Source organism: Gopherus evgoodei, chromosome 9, assembly GCF_007399415.2.
Source record: "Gopherus evgoodei ecotype Sinaloan lineage chromosome 9, rGopEvg1_v1.p, whole genome shotgun sequence".
Taxonomy (NCBI): domain Eukaryota; kingdom Metazoa; phylum Chordata; order Testudines; family Testudinidae; genus Gopherus; species Gopherus evgoodei.
Window position 1 is genome coordinate 91593911 of NC_044330.1, and position 23240 is coordinate 91617150.

A 23240-nucleotide genomic window follows, 5' to 3' on the forward strand; every position below is an offset into this window, starting at 1 on the left:
CAGCCTGTTCAATCAGCAGCGTCGGGGGCTTTCAGGCTGTTAGGGTGCATGTTCCAGGAGCTCCAGTTCATGGCCAGCAAAGCTGCCCAGTTTGCAGAGGGAAGAGCAGATGCAACCCCCAGTGGTTGGTGTTTACCCCATTGCATGGCCGAGAAGCGAAAGGATTTACACACATGCCCTTCAGTGACTGGCTAGTTAATCACAATTCACTTGTGCTATTTTCAGTCATCAGTTGATTTATCTTATTAGTGTTGGGTGAGGCAGAGGAAACCTCACTCAGCTTTCAGTGCAGGAGAGATTCCCAGTGTCCTATCTGTCTGAGAGAGAGAGAGAGAGAGAGAGTGTGTGTGAGAGAGGGCGGGCCTCAGGGAGGGAGTTTGGGGCCCAGCGAGGAGCCTGAGTGGGCAGCCTCCAAACCCAATGCATGCCAGGCTTTGGCAGGGAAAGGAATGATCCAGCCCTGCCGTGCACCAGCCCCTCTGCAGAGATAGCAGCTCATGCACAACTCCCTCAGCTCCACTCCCTCCCCAAAGGCAGTACAGGCCTGGGGCTTGTGTCAGTGCTGCCTGGCACAGTGTTATCTCCTGTGGGGATATCCACTGGGATCAGAGTAGAGCAAGCCCTGCCCCATGCACAGGATCTGGGGGGAAGGAGGTTATGCCATGGAACTACTGCTCCCCTCCCCGCTGTACCCCCCCCCCCACTCAGTTCCAAGGCAGGAGTGCAGGGCAGCTGCAGCAAGAGGCAGAACTCCGCTACCATACGCACTGGTGTTAGCACTTTACAGACAGATGCAGCGTAACTCCTGCAAATGGCTGCTGGCAGGGGCATCTTGCCCAGAAGATAGCTAGCTAGGCCCTGCCACAGTGGGGAAGAACAGACATAGCACGTCTTGCTGTAGGAGATACAGCAAGTCCTGCTAGCGCACTCTGCAAAATGGGGATCATAAAGCAAACTATGTGTGAAAAATGCAGTGTGAGAGTTAAGGATTAGGGCAGAAAGTTTCAGCGGTGCCTATGGGCTTCAGAGGCTTGCTTCCCATTGTAATTGATGTTAGGTGTTTAAACTGGCTTTGAAACTATCTAGCGATCAGTGCTTAATTTCACTAACGTGCAGCTGCCTCTGGAGTGGCACAGCAACAGGAGCCCAGCACAGACTTGAAACAGGGCTAGAATTGCATTTTCAAAGCCCTCTCCCTGCAAAATACACTTAAAGCCTCAGCCATCAGCAGCCATGCTGCAGAGTAGCCAGAAAAAGGGCCTCTCCTCAGGCCCTTGGATTTTCCTGTCTTAAAACAAGTTTCTGAGTAAGGCATGTCCTCTGTAGCCTCAAGAGGCTCTCAGCAAACAAATGTATGTTTTAGCTACAGCCCAGGCCTACATGGTCCACCTGGCAGAGGGGCCTTGACCCTAGGCTACACTACACAACTGTTCAGCTCTACCAGCACTGGAGAGGTCCTGTGAGTCGTTAACTGGCAACCCAATTCTGAGGCACATCAGTTAGTTTGAGCCTAATGCTGGCCTTGTTCCTACCCTTTGATTTCAGTGGGCTGCCAGGGCAAAAGAGAGGGAAGAAGGTAGCCCCTTTTTTGCCAATGTGCTAAGCTGGTTTCACGAATGTGGCTTGAGGCCATTTTCAAAGCTGGCATGAGGCTTTCCAGGTTCATGTTAAAGAGATAGTGTGTGGGACATGAAGGGCACTAGCAAGGAACCCTGCATCACACTGGCTGCTAGCTTAGTGCCAAAGGTTTCTCCTCAGGGCAGCCTTGAAACTTTCTGCTGTAGGCTGAACTATGCAGTTCACTAATCTTCCGCTGACCTCTAGAATGGGATTTTTTTTTAAAAGAACTCCTTCAGCACTCTGTCATTACAGCAATGGGAAGGAGTCCTGAAAGGTTTTTTTTAATCCACATATCATTGATACGCTATGTGGCACTGTTAAGATCTCTCCTGTCCATTTATGCGCTCTGCAGATTACTGACTTGACTGCAAATATTCACATACTCTAGCTAGCTAGTCCGAGTAAGTATTTTGCACACTTTTGTTTCTTTTAGGCACCAGCTTTATCACCTTCCAAAATTGCCCCAGAACAAAATTTCTCTGAGGCTCTTGTTTTCTTCTGCTTTCTCAGTAGCTACTAATTAAGGTCTGGGCTGCCTAGTCATGCCGTTTATAGTCATCTATATTCATGTGTCTGAAGGAAATAAAAATAAGGATATTTCCTGTGACCCTACTGGCTTGTCTGTTGGGAAATACAGGCCCTGATGCTCAAGGAATTCCTCGAGATTCAGTCCCCTGACATTGAAGAAAGCCACACTGGAGCTCAGTGATCAGACTGTGAACTCAGCCCTGGTTCCTTTGCAGTTACCTGCCACATCCACCATACCAGGTCTGGGGACTCTGTTAGCTTCACCCACCTTCACATTTATCCCTCTTTCTAGTGGAGCATCCTCCCAGGCCCAGATCATGATGCCACCTCCTCCTTCTTCATAGCTCTCGTAGGTACATTTCTTCTTGTTTCACCTACAGAAAATAAGTTAATTCAGGCACACGCTAGCAACCCTGGAGCTGTCCATGTGCCTGCAGCTGAGTAACCAAGTGGTTTTATTATTGTAACCCTTGCCGTACTCATCCCTTCTCTTTTGTTTGCCATGGCCTTCAGCTGTTGTGCACTAGGACTCCTGTAAGGACAGAGGCAAGGTCTTTGTCTTTCAGAAATGCTTTAAAGTGGCTAATACACGCTGAAGTACTCTAAAATAATGACTAATAATAACTGTAACATTAGATTCACTGGCCTTCTGAAATGTCCAAATGTAAGACACACATGGGGGGAGGCGAAGTGTGAAAAAATAGTGATAAGCAGCAAGATCTGTTGTGAGGCTTAATTCACATTTGCAAAATGCTTTGAAATTGTTGGGTACAATACAATGGATACGTGCTGAGTATTACTGCTAACAATGCTCTGGTTAATTTCAAGCTAACCTTGATTAATGTTTTTAATATCACACTGTTGCCCTATTTCTGTAGCTACTTGAAGCATCCTTTCCCTCCATTCCCAAAATATTACTGAAATGAGAACGTCCTGGGTAAATATTTTAAATTAATAAATTACATATTTAAAGGTTTCAAAGTAGCAGCCGTGTTAGTCTGTATCCGCAAAAAGAACAGGAGTACTTGTGAATCTATTTCCCTATGTTAAGTTCTCCTCACACTTTATATGGGTCATCTTAATTATCACTTCAAAAGTTTTTTTTCTCCGGCTGATGATAGCTCATCTCAATTGATTAGACTCTTCCTGTTAGTATGCATACTTCCATCTTTTCATGTTCTCTGTATGTATAAATATCTCCTGTCTGTGTGTTGCATTCTATGCATCCGAAGAAGTGAGCTGTAGCTCACGAAAGCTCATGCTGAAATAAATTTGTTAGTCTCTAAGGTGCCACAAGTACTCCTGTTCTTTTTATATATTTAAAGTCCATTAAAAAAATCGCTTGACATTTTTTACAGGCATAAAAACACTAAAGTATCCTGGTAAAATTCCAAGTTAGGAAATTCACATCTGCCTAAATAAATGCCCTTGCAGTGTCACCTGGATACAGCTGTTCTTTATTTATTATTTATTACCAGGTCAGTGTTAGAGTTAGTAGAAATTTTTTGAACAAAACCAAATCTTTTTGTTCAAAAAATGGCCCTTTTTCTTAATCAAAACTATTTGCCAATTGTCCATACTTTCAACATTTGAATTTTTCACAATTCGCTACATTAAAAATTTCAATCAACATTTTTGTTGTCATTTTCAGCATATTGTTTTTCCATTTTAAAGAGTTCAGTCAAGATCAACGTGCCATTGTACTAGGTACAAACACCGGAGTTAAAGATAGTCTCTGCCCTGAGTTTATAATCTAATTAGCTTGTCCTACATGGCTCTGATGTATGATGCAGCTATGTGGTGTTAAAGAGCTGCCATATTCCACTCCAGAGATGGCTGCATTGCAAGTGATGGGTGGAGCTACTTCTAAATGCTCCTTCAGGATGAAAGCTACTAGATACAGATACTTGTTTCTGTGGTTTTGTTTGGACAGCACTGAGCATGCTGATATTGCTCAAAAAGCTATCATGTGTAGCAGTTAGGAACGCTCATTCAAAACATTGCAAAAATAAAAGTGGTCAAATTTAATCAAGGAGTTGGCTAAGTTTTGTGATATTTAAATAATTTGTTAATTCAAATATTTTTCATTAGCCACTTGATTTAGGGGTGAATATTTGCAAAGATATACCAGCGTAGCTATTTTATTTCACGCTCAAAGTGTTCCATTAGTCACCCAGTTAAAAGCATCATTATCCAGATTGTGAGCTCTTTGGACCAGGGACAGTGTCTTCTGTACATGAGGACAGCACTTAGCACATTATGGGGATTCCCAACACAGAAATAATAAATCATGATAATATTAGATGTTCATTGCCAGCATGTCTAGGTGGTTTGCACAATAAACCTTGCACAATGCACCTCCTCTTTTACCAGGTTCATCCATTTGCTAATTTCCTTTGTCTTCAGCTCAAATATGAATCTCTGTTGTGTTAGGGTTTTTTTTGGTAAGTAGTTTCTTTTCTAGTCAATGTGGTAGAATAAGTCAAAAGGCGGCTGCTCCTCTATCCTAGAGATTACAGTAGCTGCTGATGCCAATGATGAGTCAGAGTGTTTGGTGCTGATGTTGCTGCCATTTCATCAGCTCTGTGATCCTCAGCATCCCCTATTCACCAGCTCTCCATCTTTACAACCCTGGGCATCTCTGCGACTGAAGCCCACACTGGAGGAAGGGCTGCGATTCTTCTGGCTGCAGGGAAATGAAACCTCTTCTCTGGAGCTAGCCGGGTGCCTTTGAGGACTATCCCCTTTGTAATCCCTGCTTGGAGGCACAGAATAATAGAGCCCAGGAAGCCTTCTAGCATCGGGTTGTTTTTCTGTTTTAATCAAGCTCGGACTTCCTGAGCCTGGAGGCTTTGATCTTCCTGTATGCAGGGTGGATTCTGTTTTGGTGAGCTGTACCGAAGAGGGGGATTCAGAACCTTTTCTTGGAGTCCTTCCTTGCTGACCTGGATTTTGGCTGCTGAGTTATAGCTCTAGATATTTGTGTTAACACAGCGGGGGAAAAAAGGTTGGAGCCCTTGAATGAGAGCTGGAAATTCATTCCAACCCCCTTTCTGCTGTTGTAACCAGGCCAGCCATTGCCAAGTTCTTTTCAATGCATTACAAAAGCGTTTCTCTGCCATTGCAACGGGAAACACGGATCAGTAGCAAGATGCATGTCGGATCCTGATTAAAAAAGCAAAACAACAGGCTGGCGAAGAGGGAACTCTAGGCTGGTCTGGGGCAAAATGGAGACCATCTGACCTTTGCATTTCCAGCAGAGACATCTCGCGTGAGGCAGAGGCGGGGGTGCAATCCTGCCACCCGCATCTCCTGCAAGAAGATTTCCCAGCAGCCAGAAACCATGACGGGACAGGGGAACAGAGATTCCACGCATTCTGAAGCCTTCCCTGATAGCCACCTGCCACGCAGACCTGCCCTTGTAGCGCTTCTATTTCTCTCCTAAATAAGAGAGCCAGCACCTAGCAGCAGCGGTGAGGCTGAGACGCCCTCTGGTGGGCAGTGCGGGCGACGCAGCGCTCCGTCTGGTGGGCAGTGTCCCTACAGCGCCCTCTGCTGGGTGCCTGCCTCGGACCCGGCTGCAGGACTGTGAGCAGAAGCGCCGGGCACCTGCTGGCCACAGAACCTCCCTCGCATCCGCGCGGGGCTCGGCATGGGCTGTGCGGAGCGTGCCCGGCACTAGGCGCTTTGCAGAGGCTGCACTGCACCGGGCGAGCCCCGGGCGCAGCGCTCCGCGAGGCCAGACCTGGGCGAGCCGCTGGGGGGAAGCATGGAAGCGATTTGGCTCTACCAGTTCCGCCTGATCGTGATCGGAGACTCCACCGTGGGCAAATCCTGCCTGATCCGCCGCTTCACCGAGGGGCGCTTCGCCCAGGTTTCGGACCCCACGGTGGGCGTGGATTTCTTCTCCCGGCTGGTGGAGATTGAGCCGGGGAAACGGATCAAGCTGCAGATCTGGGACACGGCCGGGCAGGAGCGATTCAGGTGAGAGGAGGGGCGGTGGGATCGGTGCCCGCTGGGGGTCCGCTGGCTCGGGGAAGCGAGCTCGCCCGGGGCTGGTTTGCAGCCCGCCAGGGAGGCTCAGTTAACGCCCTGGCTGGCCGGGGTAGCAGGCGAACCGCTGGGATGGAGCCTGCAGCTCTGCCGAAGGAAGCGCTGCGCCCTGGCCGCGCAGTGCGGGTTGCAGGGGCGGCCCGGGGGAGAGGAGCCAGCCCGCTCCAGGCGACGGAGCAAAGCTGGAGCCAACCCGCGGGCCTGGCTCAGGGCCCTTCGCCCGCACCCACCGCAGTGCAGCTCCCCGAGACCGGGCTGGCCCTCAGCCGGTGCCTCCCGGAGGGCGAGGTGATGGAGGCACCTGGTCTGGGACCCAACGGCCCCTGTGTTCAAGGCAGCGCCCACAGGCTGCAGGGGCCGCATCCCACGTCTCCCTCTTTCCTTGTGACCCTGCGCGGGCCTGGGCAACCATCTGCCACTAGGGCAGGGAAGGCAGCAAGCCCCGCCCGGGCTAGAGCAAATTGAACAGCCCTGTCTGTCCGCCCCAGGGCTCGCCCCCGACTACACTGCAGCCCTCGGACGCCTGGCTGGACATGGAGAAAAGGCTGGTCTCTGGTTGCTGGGCCAGAGAGCAGAGCTGGCTTTTCAAGTGTGTTAGGTGGAGGGAATCAGGATTTCCCCCTTTGGCTGGGGGTGTTGTCCAGCCCTGACTGAATGAAATTAGCTAGCATCTGTTCAGCTTTTTCTGTGAGGCCTTTGCGTTTTGCAGGAAGAACTAGGTGGGTTTCCATTCCCTGAGCCTGCTCTGGTTTCTGATGCAACAGAACAATAAGTTCAAACCTCAGAGGTGGAATGAATGAAATCGAAAGAGTTAGTACAATTCTGATTAGAAAAACCATCCTTGTTAATATGTGAAGGTTGAGAAATCAGGCCCTTGCAAGCCAGAAAAAATCATCCCTCGATGTCATTATGAATTATTTGTCCATTTATGCTATTTTATGTAAACAGTCTGTGGAGCAGCAAGATGTAGCACCAGACATACCCTTTTCAGACTTGGTTTGTAAGTATCTGTGCAATATACCGAGCAAGCCAAAATTATAAATTGTAACACAGAGACAGAGATGTAGTTCCATTTAGAGCCAAATCCCACTTGCTTTGTTCACGGCTGACTCCTGCTGAAGTCAATGGCACAGAGAAGATTTTGTGTTTCATTTTCTGCTTAGCCCAAAAAGATGTAGTAGGCAAAATACACATTCTGAGCGTGTATTAACGTCTGCCCAAGTTATCCAGAAGCACACAGCCTCTCTCTGTACTGCGGAGGATGAATGGAAGATTTTGAAACATAACAAGGCTTGTTTGCCTCCCACTGGCCTGAGTGAAAATAAATGAAAACAGATCTCTGCGTGTTAGCTATGGGAACAGACATAAATATTCACCAAGCACAGAAAGTCAAGGCAAATTCATTGCAAATTGTTACCTTCCTCACGTCAAAAATGCAGTTTATGCAGGAAGATGAAGGAAGAACATGGAACAGGCTGGAGTAAAGAAACAGCAGACAAGTGTTTCAAACATGGTTGCCTAAAGTTAGGTTCCTAAGGCCTTAGCTGAGGCATCTAAATATTCAACCAGATTGTCAGTAGTGCAGCAGCTCCATTGAAGGCTCTAGGCTATGGGATGGAGATCAACCAGGGCAGTTCAAGGATTTTAGGCTGACTGTGAATAACAGTTACATTTAGGGAGAGTACTGTGGTAGGGTGCCTCACAGCCTCTAGCACTGAATACTGAATGGGGACGAGTAATTTAAGAGACTAGGAGTACATCCAGACTACCTGCCGGATAGTGATCAATCTATCGGGGATCGACATATCACATCTCGTCTATACGTGATGTATCAATCCCCGAACGCGTTCCCGTCGACTCCGGAACTCCACCAGGGTGAGCAGCGGTAGCGGAGTTGACAGGGGAGCTGTGGCCATCGATTCCCGCACCGTGAGGACGGGAGGTAAGTCGCAATAAGATTCGTCAACTTCAGCTATGCTATTCCCGTAGCTGAAGTTGCTTATCTTACATCGACACCCTCCATTCCCTCCTCCCCAGTGTAGACTAGGCCTAATTGGTAGCAAACTTGACTTCATTAGCAAAGAAAAGGACTATATGGGGGGATATCCATGGGATTCACTGCAGAACCCTGTGGTAAATTGCAGCCATGTGATAATTATATTTATCATACCTCTTTCACCTGCGCTTTGCTGACTCATCCAACTCCCTAGTGGGCCACTTCCATCCTGCCAAACCTCTGAGCAGCTTCAAAAAGCTGCCATTTTTTGTTAACCTATTTCAGAAACATTTCAGTTGCTGAATCCCTCCCTCCATTTGCTCAGACGACACTGGCTGTGGCCCAGGATGGACAGTATTCAGTCCTTAGCTAGTGACATGTTTAAGGTCTAATATCTTGCATTCATTCAGGGCTAGAAACACCAGATTTATACCATTGGGAGAGGGCAGTTCCCAGCTTTCAGTTGCTACAGACTCTATCCAGAGCTTGGAATGTAAAGGTGACCTGTTAAGGAATTTTTAAAAAATGAGTTTATGCCACTCTGCGCCCACCCCCATGCTTTATGCTGCACAAAGAAGGCTTGAAAGATTTTCCCCTACAATATTTTTTCTTGCTTTAAAGTCTTAGAAATCGTGGGAATACTGAGGCTGCTTACCCCTTGTTTTGCATACACCTCGAATGCTAAATGGGGGCAAATTACACCACTCAGCTACTTATCCCCTGATTCTAGCCCATTTACACCTACTGCTGTTCCACCCATTTGGACCAGGTCTTAATTTGGCCCACCGATTCTGAATCTTGATTCTGCCTGTTCTGCCCTATACCTGGGCAGGAGACACCGAGCTGGAGTCCATTGCTGATTGAATCTTTCCCTCCTCCTGTAAGTGGCCGGAAGGCTGCCTGATGAAATTAGACAGCTGGGCTGCAGGTGGCTGCACAAATCTTCACATAACACAGGTTGCAAAGTCTTTTGTTCTTGTTAACATTACCCAATCGCGTGGCCTTCAGCAGTACATTCAAGGCAAGAAGACATGAAATCACAGAATGACAGGCATTTGTGACAGCAAACCAGCGAGGTGCACACTGGGTAAGACTGTTCTCCACAGCATATTGTGTGTCCCACAGACCATGTTGTTTTGGGCCCTGGTTCAGCAAAGCACTCAAGCACATGCTTAACTTTGACTGAGCCACTGACTTCAGCGGAATTGCTCCTGATTACACCAGAATAACTGAGGTCAGAATCAGGTCCGGGAAGAGCATTCCAGGATGCTGGAAGTATCCCTAACTCTAACCCTAATCCAGGTCCAGGACCAGCACAGCTACAAAACAGGAGGAGCCGCAGCCATGAGATCAAAGCAAGCTTATTTTCACCTGCCTTTTTAATACTACCCTAGAATTACTTTTTCCATGTAAGCAAACAATGGAATTGCTGTAGCAAAGACATGGAAGCTGGGGTCGGCAGGGGGTGTGTCCATGAAAGGGCATCTCAAGTAGTTTAACCTGTGAAAAAACGTTTGGGAGCTAGTGCAGTACCAGCCTACACCACCATGAGTGTGCTAGCGTATTTCCCTGGGACTAGCTTTCACACGTAAGCCTGAAAAGCCTGCGGCCCTCACAGGGAGAAGAAATTCAAGCTACCAGATTTTAGAAACCTCCACAATGTTGTAAAAATGACCTTTCTCGTATATAATGACGTCACCGTTTTAAAAGAGACCAGTAAAGGGGCAAAAAGAAAAACGGACTCATTCTTGATGCCATACAAAGAAGACCTGGAAAAAGGAGTTCGGTGGTTTTTTCCTGATGCTTTTTACATTAGAAATTCTGGTCTTTGTCCATCCTGGCTAGGCTACGGGAGCAGGAGAACTCTTTCTTCATCCTAACGATAACCCTGCCTGACTCTTAACCAGTGAGATGATGATAGCTCCAAAAGCTGAAAGATGAGCAGTGGGGAGGGGAAATGATTTTTGTCTGACCGTGCGAAATCTTCTTTTTGGTTTTATTATTGCCTCTCTAATGCCAACGACTAACAAACCTTTTGGAAAAAGGGCATCTTGCTTAAAGATTGAATCCTCCCCTCCCCCAGCACGTTCTCCTCTTTCAGCAAAGGAGGCCTCACCAGCCATATGATCTGAGACCCCATGAGACCCCACCCCTCCCACTGTTTAACGTAAGTCCTATTAAATCTTTCTAACGCACCTCTCACATCACTGGTGAGTTTGCCTCAGAGAGAAGAGGGGCCTTGGCTAAAGCACTGAATACCCTGGGAAGCAGTATGCTCTGTGTAGTGTAGGGGAGAACTTAAAGGCTCCAGAACCTGGCTAGATAGCACTCACTCAGATATTCAGAGCTGCGTATGTCTCGGAGCCAGAGACTTGGGAGGGCATTGATTATTGATAGCAGTTTTCAGGTATCTAAAAGGGTGTCATCAGGAGGAGGGAGAAAACTTGTTCACCTTAGCCTCCAATGATAGAACAAGAAGCAATGGGCTTAAACTGCAGCAAGGGAGATTTAGGTTGGACATTAGGAAAAAGTTCCTAACTGTCAGGGTGGTTAAACACTGGAATAGATTGCCTAGGGAAGTTGTGGAATCTCCATCTCTGGAGATATTTAAGAGTAGGTTAGATAAATGTCTATTAGGGATAGTCTAGACAGTCTTTGGTCCTGCCATGAGGGCAGGGGACTGGACTCGATCACCTCTCGAGGTCCCTTCCAGTCCTAGAGTCTATGAGTCTATCTATAGCACAGGCAAGAAATCCTTCTTCTTCTCTGTTCTCTTCTCTTTCTGCCCTGTGGCTCGTCTCCCATCACACTACAGCAGTGCTGCTTGCTGTTGATAAAGCAAAACTTGGAAGCCCCAAATAGTCATTTGTGGGGCAATTTTTCTGGATACACAAAGATTTTGCAGGACCCACCAACCCCTCACTATGATTCTGGTTGCTCTAAATGGAGAAATCAATTCCTGTCCCATGATAAAAGAGCAGCTATACGTTCCATCATGAAATAGGAGGATCCCACAAAGGCAAGAATGTTCAGGAGCTTGACCTCCTCCAGGGAGAAATGTATACTTCCTTCTGGATTGACAATGAATCCCTTAACCTGCACAGAAAACACCAGTCAGCAAGCATTCTACAGCTTCTTTGGTATTTACTCAAGTTTGGTTGTCATCAAAATGTAAATCTGCTCGGGCTAAAGTTCACGGGCTGGTTTTGTAGTACTTCAGTTTACAGCATGAATAATACACTGATTGGCTTGCTCTCACATCACAGTTCTCGTTGCACATGCAGCTGCCCTAGCTCACAAAGCTCTTGTAAGGTGCCTCATGGTTCCCAGCATGTTGTTTTTTGCAGCAGTGAGAACAGAGAACCTGTGAATGGTCAGACCTCAGGCATGTAAGGACACAAGTCCATTGGCATTTGCTATTTTCCACTAGAAGCCTAATAGCAAAAGCAGGTGCACAGGTGCTCGACTGAATTGGGGCCTAAAGCATCACTGGTAGTAGAAGGATGAAGTACCTTTGGCTGTAATTCAGTGGAGTTAGAAACAAAAGGAAGAGGCCTAATGCCAATCAAAGTGCCCTTCTTACACTTTGTTGTATGCTTGGGATTGTTCCATCAGGCAGATCAGCCCACATGAATGTTAATGTAGGAGCCGTTCTTTGTGGGCCTGTCGGAGCCATGTTCTTCTGGAGGCAATGGAGAGACTCCTATTTGACAGCAAAGGGAGTTGGGTCAGACTCTTGTATGCCACATATTGTACAGAAAAGAAAACCACACTCATTTTAGTAACACCTGGGGACTGTAAAACATTTATCTGGGCCTTCATTTTTCATCCTTCACCTGAAAATCCAGATGCTTCAGTTACCATGGGCCAGATCCACAAAGGGGACTTGGGCTCAGCGTTGCAGTGCCTAACTTTAGGTGCCCACTGGAGTCCTCAGTCCCCAAGCTCCCTAGACAATGTAGCTGGAGAGTCAGGAGCTTAACGATGGGAGCCAGAAGCCAACACGCTGATCAGGGAGCCACCTAAGCTAGCCAATAGGGGGGAGGCCCAAGCCCTGCCCATCAAAGGTGGCTAGGTGCCTCCCTCCACTCAGAATTCAGAGCCAGGAACCCTCTCCTTCAGTAGGTGCTTAAAGCAGGTCAGTCCTTTCTTGTGAACATGTGAGGGGAAGGAGTGGGCTTCCTTTTACACTGCAGCCCACTGGTTAGAACATTCAGCCAGGGTGTGGGAAACCCTGCTTCAGTCCCCACTCTGTCTGATCCAGAGCAGGGACCTGACCCCAGGTGAGTGCCCTAACCACCAGGCTATAGGTATTCTGGGGGAGGGGGTTGTCCCACTTCAGGGCAATGCCACCTCTATTTCCCCATCATGGTCCACCAAGGGCACCCACTGTAGGCTTCCAGCTCCTCAGTCATCACCTCTCCTGGGCAGAGACCACATCTCTGACTATGGCCCTCCTGACTGGAATTTTTCCAGGCTGCACAGTTCCCTATCTGACCTGTGATATCCCCAGCAAGCCAGACTGCATAACCAGGCCAACAGCTACACTTTCTATTCTCTTCGAAGCCCATGAGCTGCTCTGATGGCCAGCAGTTACAAGTTACCCCACAGCTCCTTCTAAGCAAGCACATTTATTCTTAAGGTAATAGCATTACAGCGAAAACATTAAAAACAATTCAGTTTATTAGCATGCATGTATGTTCTTATTAACGATCACTACCCCAATGCCAGCAAGGACTCTGGTAGGTGCCACTTCAGCCAAACCCACCAAGGGTTTTTTTGTGGTTACACATTCATAACCATCTTAGCTCAGAACCAGAATAGTTCCAGCATTCCCATGTCCAGCTTGGCCCTTTGATCTGGGAACATGTAATCAGTAGACAACAGTCCTCTCGTCAGAGCTGAGCATCAAACAGCTGGGTTTTTGCATAACTGGACCTGGGGACTTTGCATTCTCCTCCCCTAGTGATTACCCAGGAAATCCATGTCATGCCTATTGTCCCAGAAGCCCATTCTTGTCTGCCACATTGTTAGGGTGACCAGATGTCCTGCTTTTATAGGGACAGTCCCACTTTTTGGGTCTTTTTCTTATATAGGCTCCTATTACCCCCTACCCCCGTCCCGATTTTTCACACCTGCTGTCTGGCCACCCTACACATTGTTCAATATAGCCCTTTGGTCATCCAGGCCTCGAATAATACTTAACCTTTGTATTTAATACAATGGACTCCAAAGACACTTAAACTTAATTCAATGAGGTTTGCTGAGGATATTGCAGGAAGGGGCCATACTTGTCACAGGTCTCTCCTGTTGAAACTGTTCCACGTTGTATAAAATACTTAGCTAGCCCTTAGAGCAGGGAACTGGAACCTGGGGCTGTGGGGAGAATGCACCAGCCTCATGGCTCTAGAGTCATTCGTTCTTTGGCCCAATGACTGTTTAAGTATTTTATACAAAGTGAAACAGCTGCAACACAGAAGATCGAATGAGTCTACCCCAGAATGCCCTACAGCCCCGTGGTTCGGGCACTCGCTTCCCTCTTAGACAGCCTGGGGATTTGCATTTGTGTCTTCCACCTCCCAGGTGAGTGCTCTAATCATCTCCATCAGCAGTGGCAGAACTTGGATGGATTTGCATATGCCTATGGGCAGAGACTTTAGCAGGGGAAACTTAGGTGCCCAGGAACCAGGACCGGCTCCAGGGATTTTGCCACCCCAAGCAGCCCCCCCCCCCCCAAAAAGCCACGCTCATGATCTGCGGCAATTCAGCGGGAGATCCTTTGCTCCAACAGGGAGTGAGGGACCCTCCGCCGAATTGCTGCCGAATAGCTGGACATGCCGCTCCTCTCTGGAGTGGCTACCCCAAGCACCTGCTTGCTAAGATAGTGCCTGGAGCTGGCCCTGCCAGAAACTTTGGATGCTTTCAGGGTTAGGCAGCAACCGAACAGGGGGTTGAGGGGCTACATTTTGAACTTACGTGTCAAAAGCAGCAGTTAGGAGCGTAAAGGCTTCTGTGGCTCTAGCCTCGTGAGTTCAAGTCTTACAGGGCAGCAAAAATTATAATGAACAAATAGTGCTGGTGCCAGCATTTGGAAAAGATTGACATTTTTGACCAAAAAAAAATAGAGGCACAACATGGTAGGAGAATTTATTCCCCATATTTTCAACCAGCATTATTATTAAACTGTATCATTGCTAACAATCAATAATATCCCTGTCCCCAACCCCTTGCTTCAAGCAGATGTTGCACCAGAGAGTGGCTTGAATGTTCCTTAGCAATGTGCTGGTTGTGATACCTCTGACACAAGCCATTACAGCAGCCATAAGAAAATGAAAGTGCACTTGTGTGTACACGATGCCTCTGATTTTTCACACTGTTTCTAGGCTCCAGCTTCCAACTCCACTGCAGGCCTTTGAAAACGCCCTCCTTGCCTTACAAAAAGCTGGAACCTGCTGCGTGCTTGGTTCCAAGAAGACCCCTTTTAGGGAAGGGGTATGGTACAGTGGCTTTAAACATGAAGTGACTTGGTCATGGTGTAGCCGGGGAAGAGATTTCTGAGATGGCAGACAAAGGCACAGCATGATCCAACGACCGAAAGCCGAAGCTAGACAAATTCAGAGTAGAAATAAGGCAGTAATTTTTAACAGTGAGGGAGACTAACCATTGGAACAACCTATCAAAGGAAGTGGTGCATTCTCTGTCATTTGAAGTCTAAGTCAATACTGGCCATGTTTCTAAAAGAGATTTTATACTTCAAAGAGAAGTTGTGGGTTTGAAGCAGAAATTATCAGGTGAAATTCTTTGGCCTGTTATGCAGGAGGTCAGACTACATCAGGGGTAGGCAACCTATGGCATGCGTGCCGAAGGCGGCACGTGAGCTGATTTTCAGTGGCACTCACACTGCCTGATTCCTGGCCACCGGTCCGGGGGGGCTCTGCATTTTAATTTAATTTTAAATGAAGCTTCTTAAACTTTTTAAAAACCTTATTTACTTTAAATATAACATTAGTTTAGTTATATATTATAGACTTATAGAAAGAGACCTTCTAAAAACGATAAAATGTATTACTGGCATGCAAAACCTTAAATTAGAGTGAATAAATGAAGACTTGGCACAGCACTTCTGAAAGGTTGCCGACCCCTGGACTACATCATCATAATGACCCCTTCTTGCCTATAAATCTTTGAACCCAACTACCTGCTAACAAATAGAGCTGGTCAAAAATGTTTGGGGAAATGAAAATTTCAACCACCACCACCAAAGGATAAAACTTGCCCCCCAAATGTGCAACTTCTAAAATGATTTTTACTTTCTTGTTGGGCGGGGGGGTTCTTTTTCAGATCCATCACCAGAGCCTACTACAGAAACTCAGTAGGCGGGCTCCTCTTATTTGACATTACAAACCGCAGGTCATTCCAGAATGTCCATGAGTGGCTAGAAGAAACAAAGGTGCACGTCCAGCCCTACCAGATTGTCTTTGTTTTGGTAGGTCACAAATGCGACCTTGACACACAGCGGCAAGTCACTAGACACGAGGCTGAGAAACTGGCTGCTGCATATGGCATGAAGTACATTGAGACATCTGCTCGGGATGCCATTAACGTGGAGAAGGCCTTCACTGACCTGACTCGAGATATATACGAGCTTGTTAAAAGGGGGGAAATTTCGATCCAAGAGGGCTGGGAAGGGGTAAAGAGTGGATTTGTACCGAACGTAGTGCACTCTTCAGAAGAGGTGGTGAAATCAGATAGGAGATGCTTGTGCTAATCACATCTAGTGACAAAAGATATGATGAACTCTACTAATCAAACATACTCTATTAAGTGAACTCAGTGTGATGGAAAGGGATTGTAACACTAGCATGGTGAATGGCCTCACACCTTGTTTTGGACACTAGAGGAACAGAACCAGGAAAGAAATGGTCAGTTCCAAATAACCTCTTTAAGAATTGGGGGTGCGTGGATGGGGGCCTACAAACCTATGTGAGAATGAACAAAGGTGCATGTTTATGTTACAGGAGACAGGAGGCATAAGAACAAGAGGGGATCTGAATGAGATGGTACAGAACAGGGAATTTTACATGTACTGTTTTTGTATGCCATGTGTTGAAGCCACAGTCTGAACAGTCTATTAATACAATACACACGAGAGGAGAGAAAATATCTTGGTTTGCGTCAACAATTTATTTCCAGGAAGATTAGAATATAGTGCTATTTTCAATCTTGAATGTTACTTCCAGGGTTAACTCAAAAGAAACATATTTTACAGATGTGGCGCCCACACTTTTGGGGCTTAATGGTCTTGTACCTCATTAAAACATAGACTAAGACTATAATATGATACTTTAAAAGGAAAATAAAGGTTATTGATAATTAAAACAAGCATTTCCATCCCCCTGAAGAGAGGTGTTTTCCTTGCCCTGCCTAGCTGAGACTAAGGGCCAAGTCCAGCATGACAGCTCCAATTATAATTATCAGATGAATTTATAAATACTTATTATCTCTCTACATGATTGTAGAAGAAGTACCTTGACTATATGGATTGCCAATATCATTAAGAGATCAGGAGTATAAAGCTTCCTAAGTGTATCCTCACATCCAGTATCTCACAGATGGGTCATGACAACCAGTGATTAGCAATCAGTTGGGAAATGCAGATATTTCTGTCTTACTATCAGAAATAGAGTGACGTTGGCAGCATTTCACTGTAAACTTACATTGCTCCTTAGGAAAAAAGGAAAGAACAAAAGAAAACTAAAGATTTAAATCAAGAGCATCACACACCCCTGAAGGTGGGGGTTTCTTTTAAAGAACAAGGGAAAGAGCTGATTCCGGTACTGAAAGCGGTGACTAGCGGCAGTATTCTCTGCTCTTACTGGGTTGCTTTCTTTACTGGCATCTGGGGAAGGAGAGACATAGGAAGTGGAAGGAGGGGTATAGAGCTAAAGGGTGAAAAGGGAAGAAGAGAGAAGCATAGGAGAAAATGTCTTCTCTTTGTTTTATTTATATTCTACCCAAGATGGGGCCTACACTGGGCAGGTAGCCGACTTACAAAGGCTATAACAAGTGTCCATTTTCTGGGAACACATCTACCATTTCAGCTTTGCTTCATGTAAGTACCGTATTAACTAAAGCTTTTGGAATGCAGACGGGTAACAATGCACCTGCATTGTGCTGAGGAGGATCAACATGTTAGCAAAACATACAGCGACATTTATTCAAGTTTGCGAGCTTTACAAGCCAAACTGTTAATTTGGTTATGAGGGATTAGGCAAACCACATAGAGATCCAGCATTTGAATACAGGCCTCCAGGTAGACAAGATTAAAGTACTTCTAATTGCTCCTCTAAGGTACCATGTTCCATAAGAGTAGGATTTCTGATACGTTGAATCTGTCTCGCTTTAGATCCGTTCTTGTATTTTGTACCATTTGAGCCTGACTATATCATAAAAATAACAAGACCATTGCTTAGGTATGAAAGCTGTAAAAAAAATTAAAATGAATATTTTACCTTTAAATTTTCTAGTAACATTTGGAATCCTTGAGCTCAGCGGGTGAGAGCAAATATGGTATGCCACTGTGAATATGCCAGCAAACGTAGATCCAGAGGATATTGAAATGGGGGTTGGCTGCGAAAAATGAAACAGCCTTTTACTTCTGAATACCAATGGTCAATCTTGATTAGGTCACAACTGTATTCAGTTTGCTGGCCTAACTCTAAGACCCCCATTCAACTCCCACTGGAGTCCATGGAAGCCTTTCCAATGCTTTCAAGAGAAGGTAGATATGGCCCTCTGTCTGCAGCGAGCATTACAAAACTTCTTTCTTGAATGGCCCAATTTGGCATGATTGGAGTCTTGGCTCAGGGGAGACCTACAACAACATGGGTATTGCAGGCAATCCCCCCTTAGCTTGCCCTGATGTCAGCAAGAACTGAGGGGAATTGGTGGAGCGTGGTGAGGCACGTGCAGCATTCACCCAGAGTTGTCAGTCTCTCCTCTTCACGAACAAGAGCAGCCATATTTAAAAGGGTCCAGTGTCTTTATGTACCTTTATTCACTGAATGGAAAATATGCCAAGCTACCATTTTAGCCTTTCAAGGCTGAGTCAGTGCTAAAGTTGTCTCCAATATTCTAGTTTAAACAACAAATCTGTCTTAAATGTCGAGACTTTGGTTTAATCAAATAATACTCTGTGAACATAGATGGAAGTAAAACTTTTGGGGCCTATCATGTTTCCTGTATCACTAGAGTCTCATGAGTGAGCATAGCAGGACCTCACTGATGAGGAAAATGATTGATGATTTCACTGCATTTCCTTTTTTTTTAAATGATACAGAAAATCTACTCTTCAGTTAGCGAGGTTGGGTTTTTAGTATTTAAATATAAAATTTAGAAAAGTCATAAAAAAGCTTGTTGAGGCTTTGAGTAAACCTTGCATTTGTATTGTAAGCATAGTTCAAAAAAGGTACAGTATGAGAAAATCTGTGCTGTCTGAAACTAAATATTAAAAATAATGAAACAAAAGGACATGGTTAATATTGAATAAAAGACCATTGTGTACACCTGTTTTCTAATTCCTTGCATTTTCTAGGCAGCTTATAAAAACGAATAGACAATGTAATACAGTCATGTGTACAAGTCTGGGCTGTTTGTTTCTTTTTCTAAAATAAAAAACCTTATAGGCTTTGATAAACATTCTTTTCTAACAACTGGTTTTAGTGCTTTGACTACTGCAAGAGGCATTAGAGAAATCAGATGGTGGTATCATTCAAAAGAAACATCCAGGAGTTTTTACTCTAGGACAAAGGAAAACACTGTTTGTGGTACAGGTCACAGATTAAAAACAAACATACAATCTGCATGTTGGACTGGAATTTCTCAGAACCGCCAGAATAAAGTATGCTGTACACTTCGCCTTGCTTTCTGTTATGCACTGTAATGAAATGTGAAAACCCCCCGCTGTATTTAGCTGTATGTGAATGAAACATGCTTGTATTTAGCAAAATTGTTAATGTGATTATGTGAAATTCAAATCTTGTAAAGAAAAACTTGTTTTTTCCTTCCTCCGCACGCCCATTCTTCATCAGTAAGCCATCGAGTGACTCTGTACTTCCACACAGCAACCGTGACTGAAAATCCAATACAAAATAATAAACAACATGCACTCTGTTTACAACAAACCTACCATGCATTTTCTCTAATGATGCGTGCTTCAGTGGCTGCTATTTAAGATGCACTCATTGTCCTTGTGAAAGAATCCTAGGAAAATTAATAGGGCTCTATCAAAAGTCAATACAACTCAACAGGAATTATTCTAAAAACCCAGTGGATTTTTTTAAAAGAAATTCATTGCTTCACAGCCAGTGACAGTTACCGTCGTTATTCAAAATATGAAAGCATCATATGCCAGATCCTCAGCTGGCGTAACTTGTCCTAGCTCCACTCAGTTCAGTGAAGCTAGAACATATGCTACCAGCTGCCTATCTGTCCCCATATAAAGCAAAGCGAACTTAAAGAGACTAATATGAGAATAAGACTAAATAGCCAGAATCTGCAGAGTTAGACCATCTGTAGGTTTTTTCCTTCAAAACACCATTATTTAATATCTAGGCTTTGCAATCAAATCCTAAAGAATAGTTTAAAAACAAAAAACAGAGAAAGGTTATCGTCTGCAGGCTGTATGCATAACGCTTTATTCCACCGTTCAGAGACCAGTTAGCCTGGAATGGGAACAGTTCAGAAACCCATTAGCAGGTCTCTGTTTAGCAGAGAGATTTTATAAGTTTATGTAAAGGTTCAATCTCTTTTCAGAGTGGCCCCCACTGCTTGCACCATGAACAGAATGGCTCTGCTTGCTCGTTATGCTCAAAACATACATTCAGCTGGTGGGGATACTGTTTGGGTTTTACTGCTACTCCAAAGCACTAGCTGCTAATAGTTTTGGCTGGCTTGTAAACGTTTAGTTTGGCTTTTTACTGGGCACGGTGAAGAAATGCAATCACTGCCTTGAAGCCATCCAAAAGAGAGCAGCTTTAGCAGAAATTCCCAATGTGAGACATACTAATCCACCTCAGGGGAGAAGGTGCCAGGGAAAAACAGTGGAAAACTGCCTGGGCCTGCAGTTGCCCCTCACTAGAAACATTCTTATGTGATTCCTTCACACTTTTTGGGCAGCCCCTAACCACAAGCAACTCCACTATCTACAGCTGCCAGCTAAAGCAATAATCCACTAGCCCCTTTCTTGTCTACTGCTGCATTCAGCAGAGAGGAGCAAATGGAGTCTGGCACAGAGAGAGGAGCCAAACCGGAGCATGCTGCAGCTGGGAGTGACAGGGGCAAATGAGACTAGAAAAGCAGAAAGAAAACAGCAGAACCCTCCTAATCCCATTAGCGAGAATTACCCTGTTCCAATGGCCACCGCACTCCCACTCGAGGTACTCACTTCTTCACTTGCATCTCCTAGCCTCTTAAAGCTGGGGTAGGGAACTAATTCCTACGAGTTTATCCAACCACTTTTGCCCCATCTCTGCTAATTCATTCACTATGCCCCAACAGACACTGTCCGCCAACGCTGTGCACCAAATTCCAGCAGGTAATTCTTGGGAGATGGTTTGCAGGGGACCAGCCTGGCACAAGCATTTACAAGTCACACTATGAGGGTAGTTCTGAATGGACATGTATTTATAATCTGCCTGGGGAGAGAATCAAAGAGGGTGGGGAAACTACAAGATTCCTTCCACCCTCTCCCAGCCCCTAAAGAGGCAGTCACTTGCTACAAGGCTGGACAGGAAGCAGTGAGGGCAGTGGCTCCTGAGCTGCCTGCACCATTTAGCACAAGGTAGGCAACCTATGGCACGTGTGTCGAAGGCGGCACGCAAGCTGATTTTCAGTGGCGCTCACACTGCCTTGGTCCTGGCCACTGGTCCAGGGGGCTCTGCATTTTAATTTTATTTTAAATGAAGCTTCTTAAACATTTTTAAGACTTTACTTAAGATAGAATAGTTGAGATATATTATAGACTTATAGAAAGAGACCTTCTAAAAACGTTAAAATGTATTACTGGCATGCAAAACCTTAAATTAGAGTGAATAAATGAAGACTCGGCACAGCACTTCTGAAAGGTTGCCAACCCCTGCTCTAGAGCCACACTCAGGCTACCAGGTTATCAGCAGTGTGAAGCTGGGAGTGCTGGAGAAAGTTAATTAGCAGTCAGCAGAGAAGCCTACATTCGGGGGACAAAAAGTCAGTCAGCAGGATGAGCCAAGCACGACAGAGGAAGCCAGGGGGAAAGGAAAGAGATGCACCAAGGGAGAAAGGAGAGCAACAATCTCTGAAATCTGCTCGCTGAGCCTGCTGAGAGGGGCACTGTGTGTCCTGGTGAATTTTAGGTTCACAAATTAGAGATCGTTGTAATCTTCCACATAACAGGCTGTAGAACTTCACCCAGTAATTCCTGTCAGTTATTTTCTCTGCTTTCTCTTCTCACATAGCGCTATTACCCCAAACTCCACAGAACTGTGCTACCAGGCCCAAGATCTCCCGATTTATTGAAATAATTGTCCCTGGCAGAGCTTTCATGTGGAAGGAAACTCTTCAGTTAGCTTTTGGCAAAACCGAAAGGAAAGGGAGGGAGTGAATAAGGAGAGATCTGGAAGAGAAATGAGAAGCTGCTGCCTTCACAGTGCAAAAGTCAGTTGAGAAAGTGAAGCAAAAAACTAGTATAGAGAAGAAAGGACAAGAAACAGGTAAAGTGCAGTAACTGGGGCAATAGCTATGGCATGCCCAGGTACAGATCCCAAATATGGGTCTCAATCTCAGAAAGGTTAGGAACGAGTAGATAATTTAGATCAGGCTCTCACTGGATACCCTGGGTATATATGTTTAACTTTTGTGCTCTTTTATTAAGACACTAGAGGCCCCACTTTCTATTTTCATTAGTCTCTTGTCAGTGACCTTCTAGAACAGAGGTGGGCAAACTACAGCATCTGTGGGCTACATGTGGCCCTTGGAACCCTCCTGCCCAGCCCCTGAGCTCCTGGCCCAGGAGATTAGCCCCTGGCCCCTCCTATGCTGTTCCACCACAGGCTCAGGTCGCTCCGCTGCCAGCGCAATGCTCTGGGCAGCAGGGCTGTGAGCTCCTGGTGAAGGACTGCTACAGAGCCAGGACTGACCCAGTCTCTGTGCTACGTGGCAGCGGCGTGGCCCAGCTCCAGCCAGGCTGCATGGCTGTAGCACCACCAGCCACTGGTGCTCCAGGCAGCATGGTACGGGGTAGGGCAGGTTGGATAGAGGGTAAGGGAGTTCAGAGTGGTGGTCAGAGGGTGCGCATGTGGACAGGGGTGAGAGCAGCGTAGGGTTGAATGGGGCAGGGGTCCTGGGGAGACAGGAAGGAGGAGGGGTTTGGATGAGGCAGCAGGGGGCAGTCAAGGGACAGGGAGCCAGTGTGTGTGGATGGGGCAGGGGTCCCAGGGGGTGGGAGGCAGATAGGAGATGAGGGCCCCCTCCCCTAACCGGCCCTCCATACAATTTCCAAAACCCGACGCGGCCCTCAGACCAAAGAGTTTGCCCACCCCTGTTCTAGAGTGTCACTTGTTTGTCAAGATTGCAGTCTACTTGCCTACCCTCATCTCCTTGTGGATGGTCCACTGGTTTGTTGAAATTTGATAAACCTGGAACTTTTCACTTCTTGCTCCTAATCTCTCTCACTACCTCTGGCAATTGCACTCTTCTCCCCAGCTTTCAAACTTGAAATCATGGAATTCGCTTGGACTACTCCCATTCAGAATATTGCCAAACTGTAGCTGGGGCTTCCAGCATTAATATCTAGCCCTTCGATATAGTCAGGCCTTGGCTACACTCACACTTTACAGCGCTGCAACTGGGGTGTGAAAAAACACCTCCCTGAGCGCTGCAAGATACAGCGCTGTAAAGCGTTAGTGTAATCAGGGCAGCAGCGCTGGGAGCGCGGCTCCCAGCGCTGCACGCTACACCTGTAAGGGATGTGGTTTACATGCAGCACTGGGAGAGCTCTCTCCCAGTG

General features: G+C 46.2%; 1 protein-coding gene across 1 annotated transcript; it reads left to right on the forward strand.

Annotated features, from left to right (window-relative positions):
• The first annotated feature begins 3673 nt into the window (after positions 1-3673).
• On the forward strand, positions 3674-19371 carry RAB39B (RAB39B, member RAS oncogene family). The gene is made up of 2 exons (XM_030575910.1): positions 3674-6132; positions 15539-19371. The coding sequence occupies exons 1-2, from the start codon at positions 5918-5920 to the stop codon at positions 15963-15965; spliced, it is 642 nt and encodes a 213-aa protein (XP_030431770.1). The 5' UTR covers positions 3674-5917; the 3' UTR covers positions 15966-19371.
• The last annotated feature ends 3869 nt before the right edge of the window (positions 19372-23240 follow it).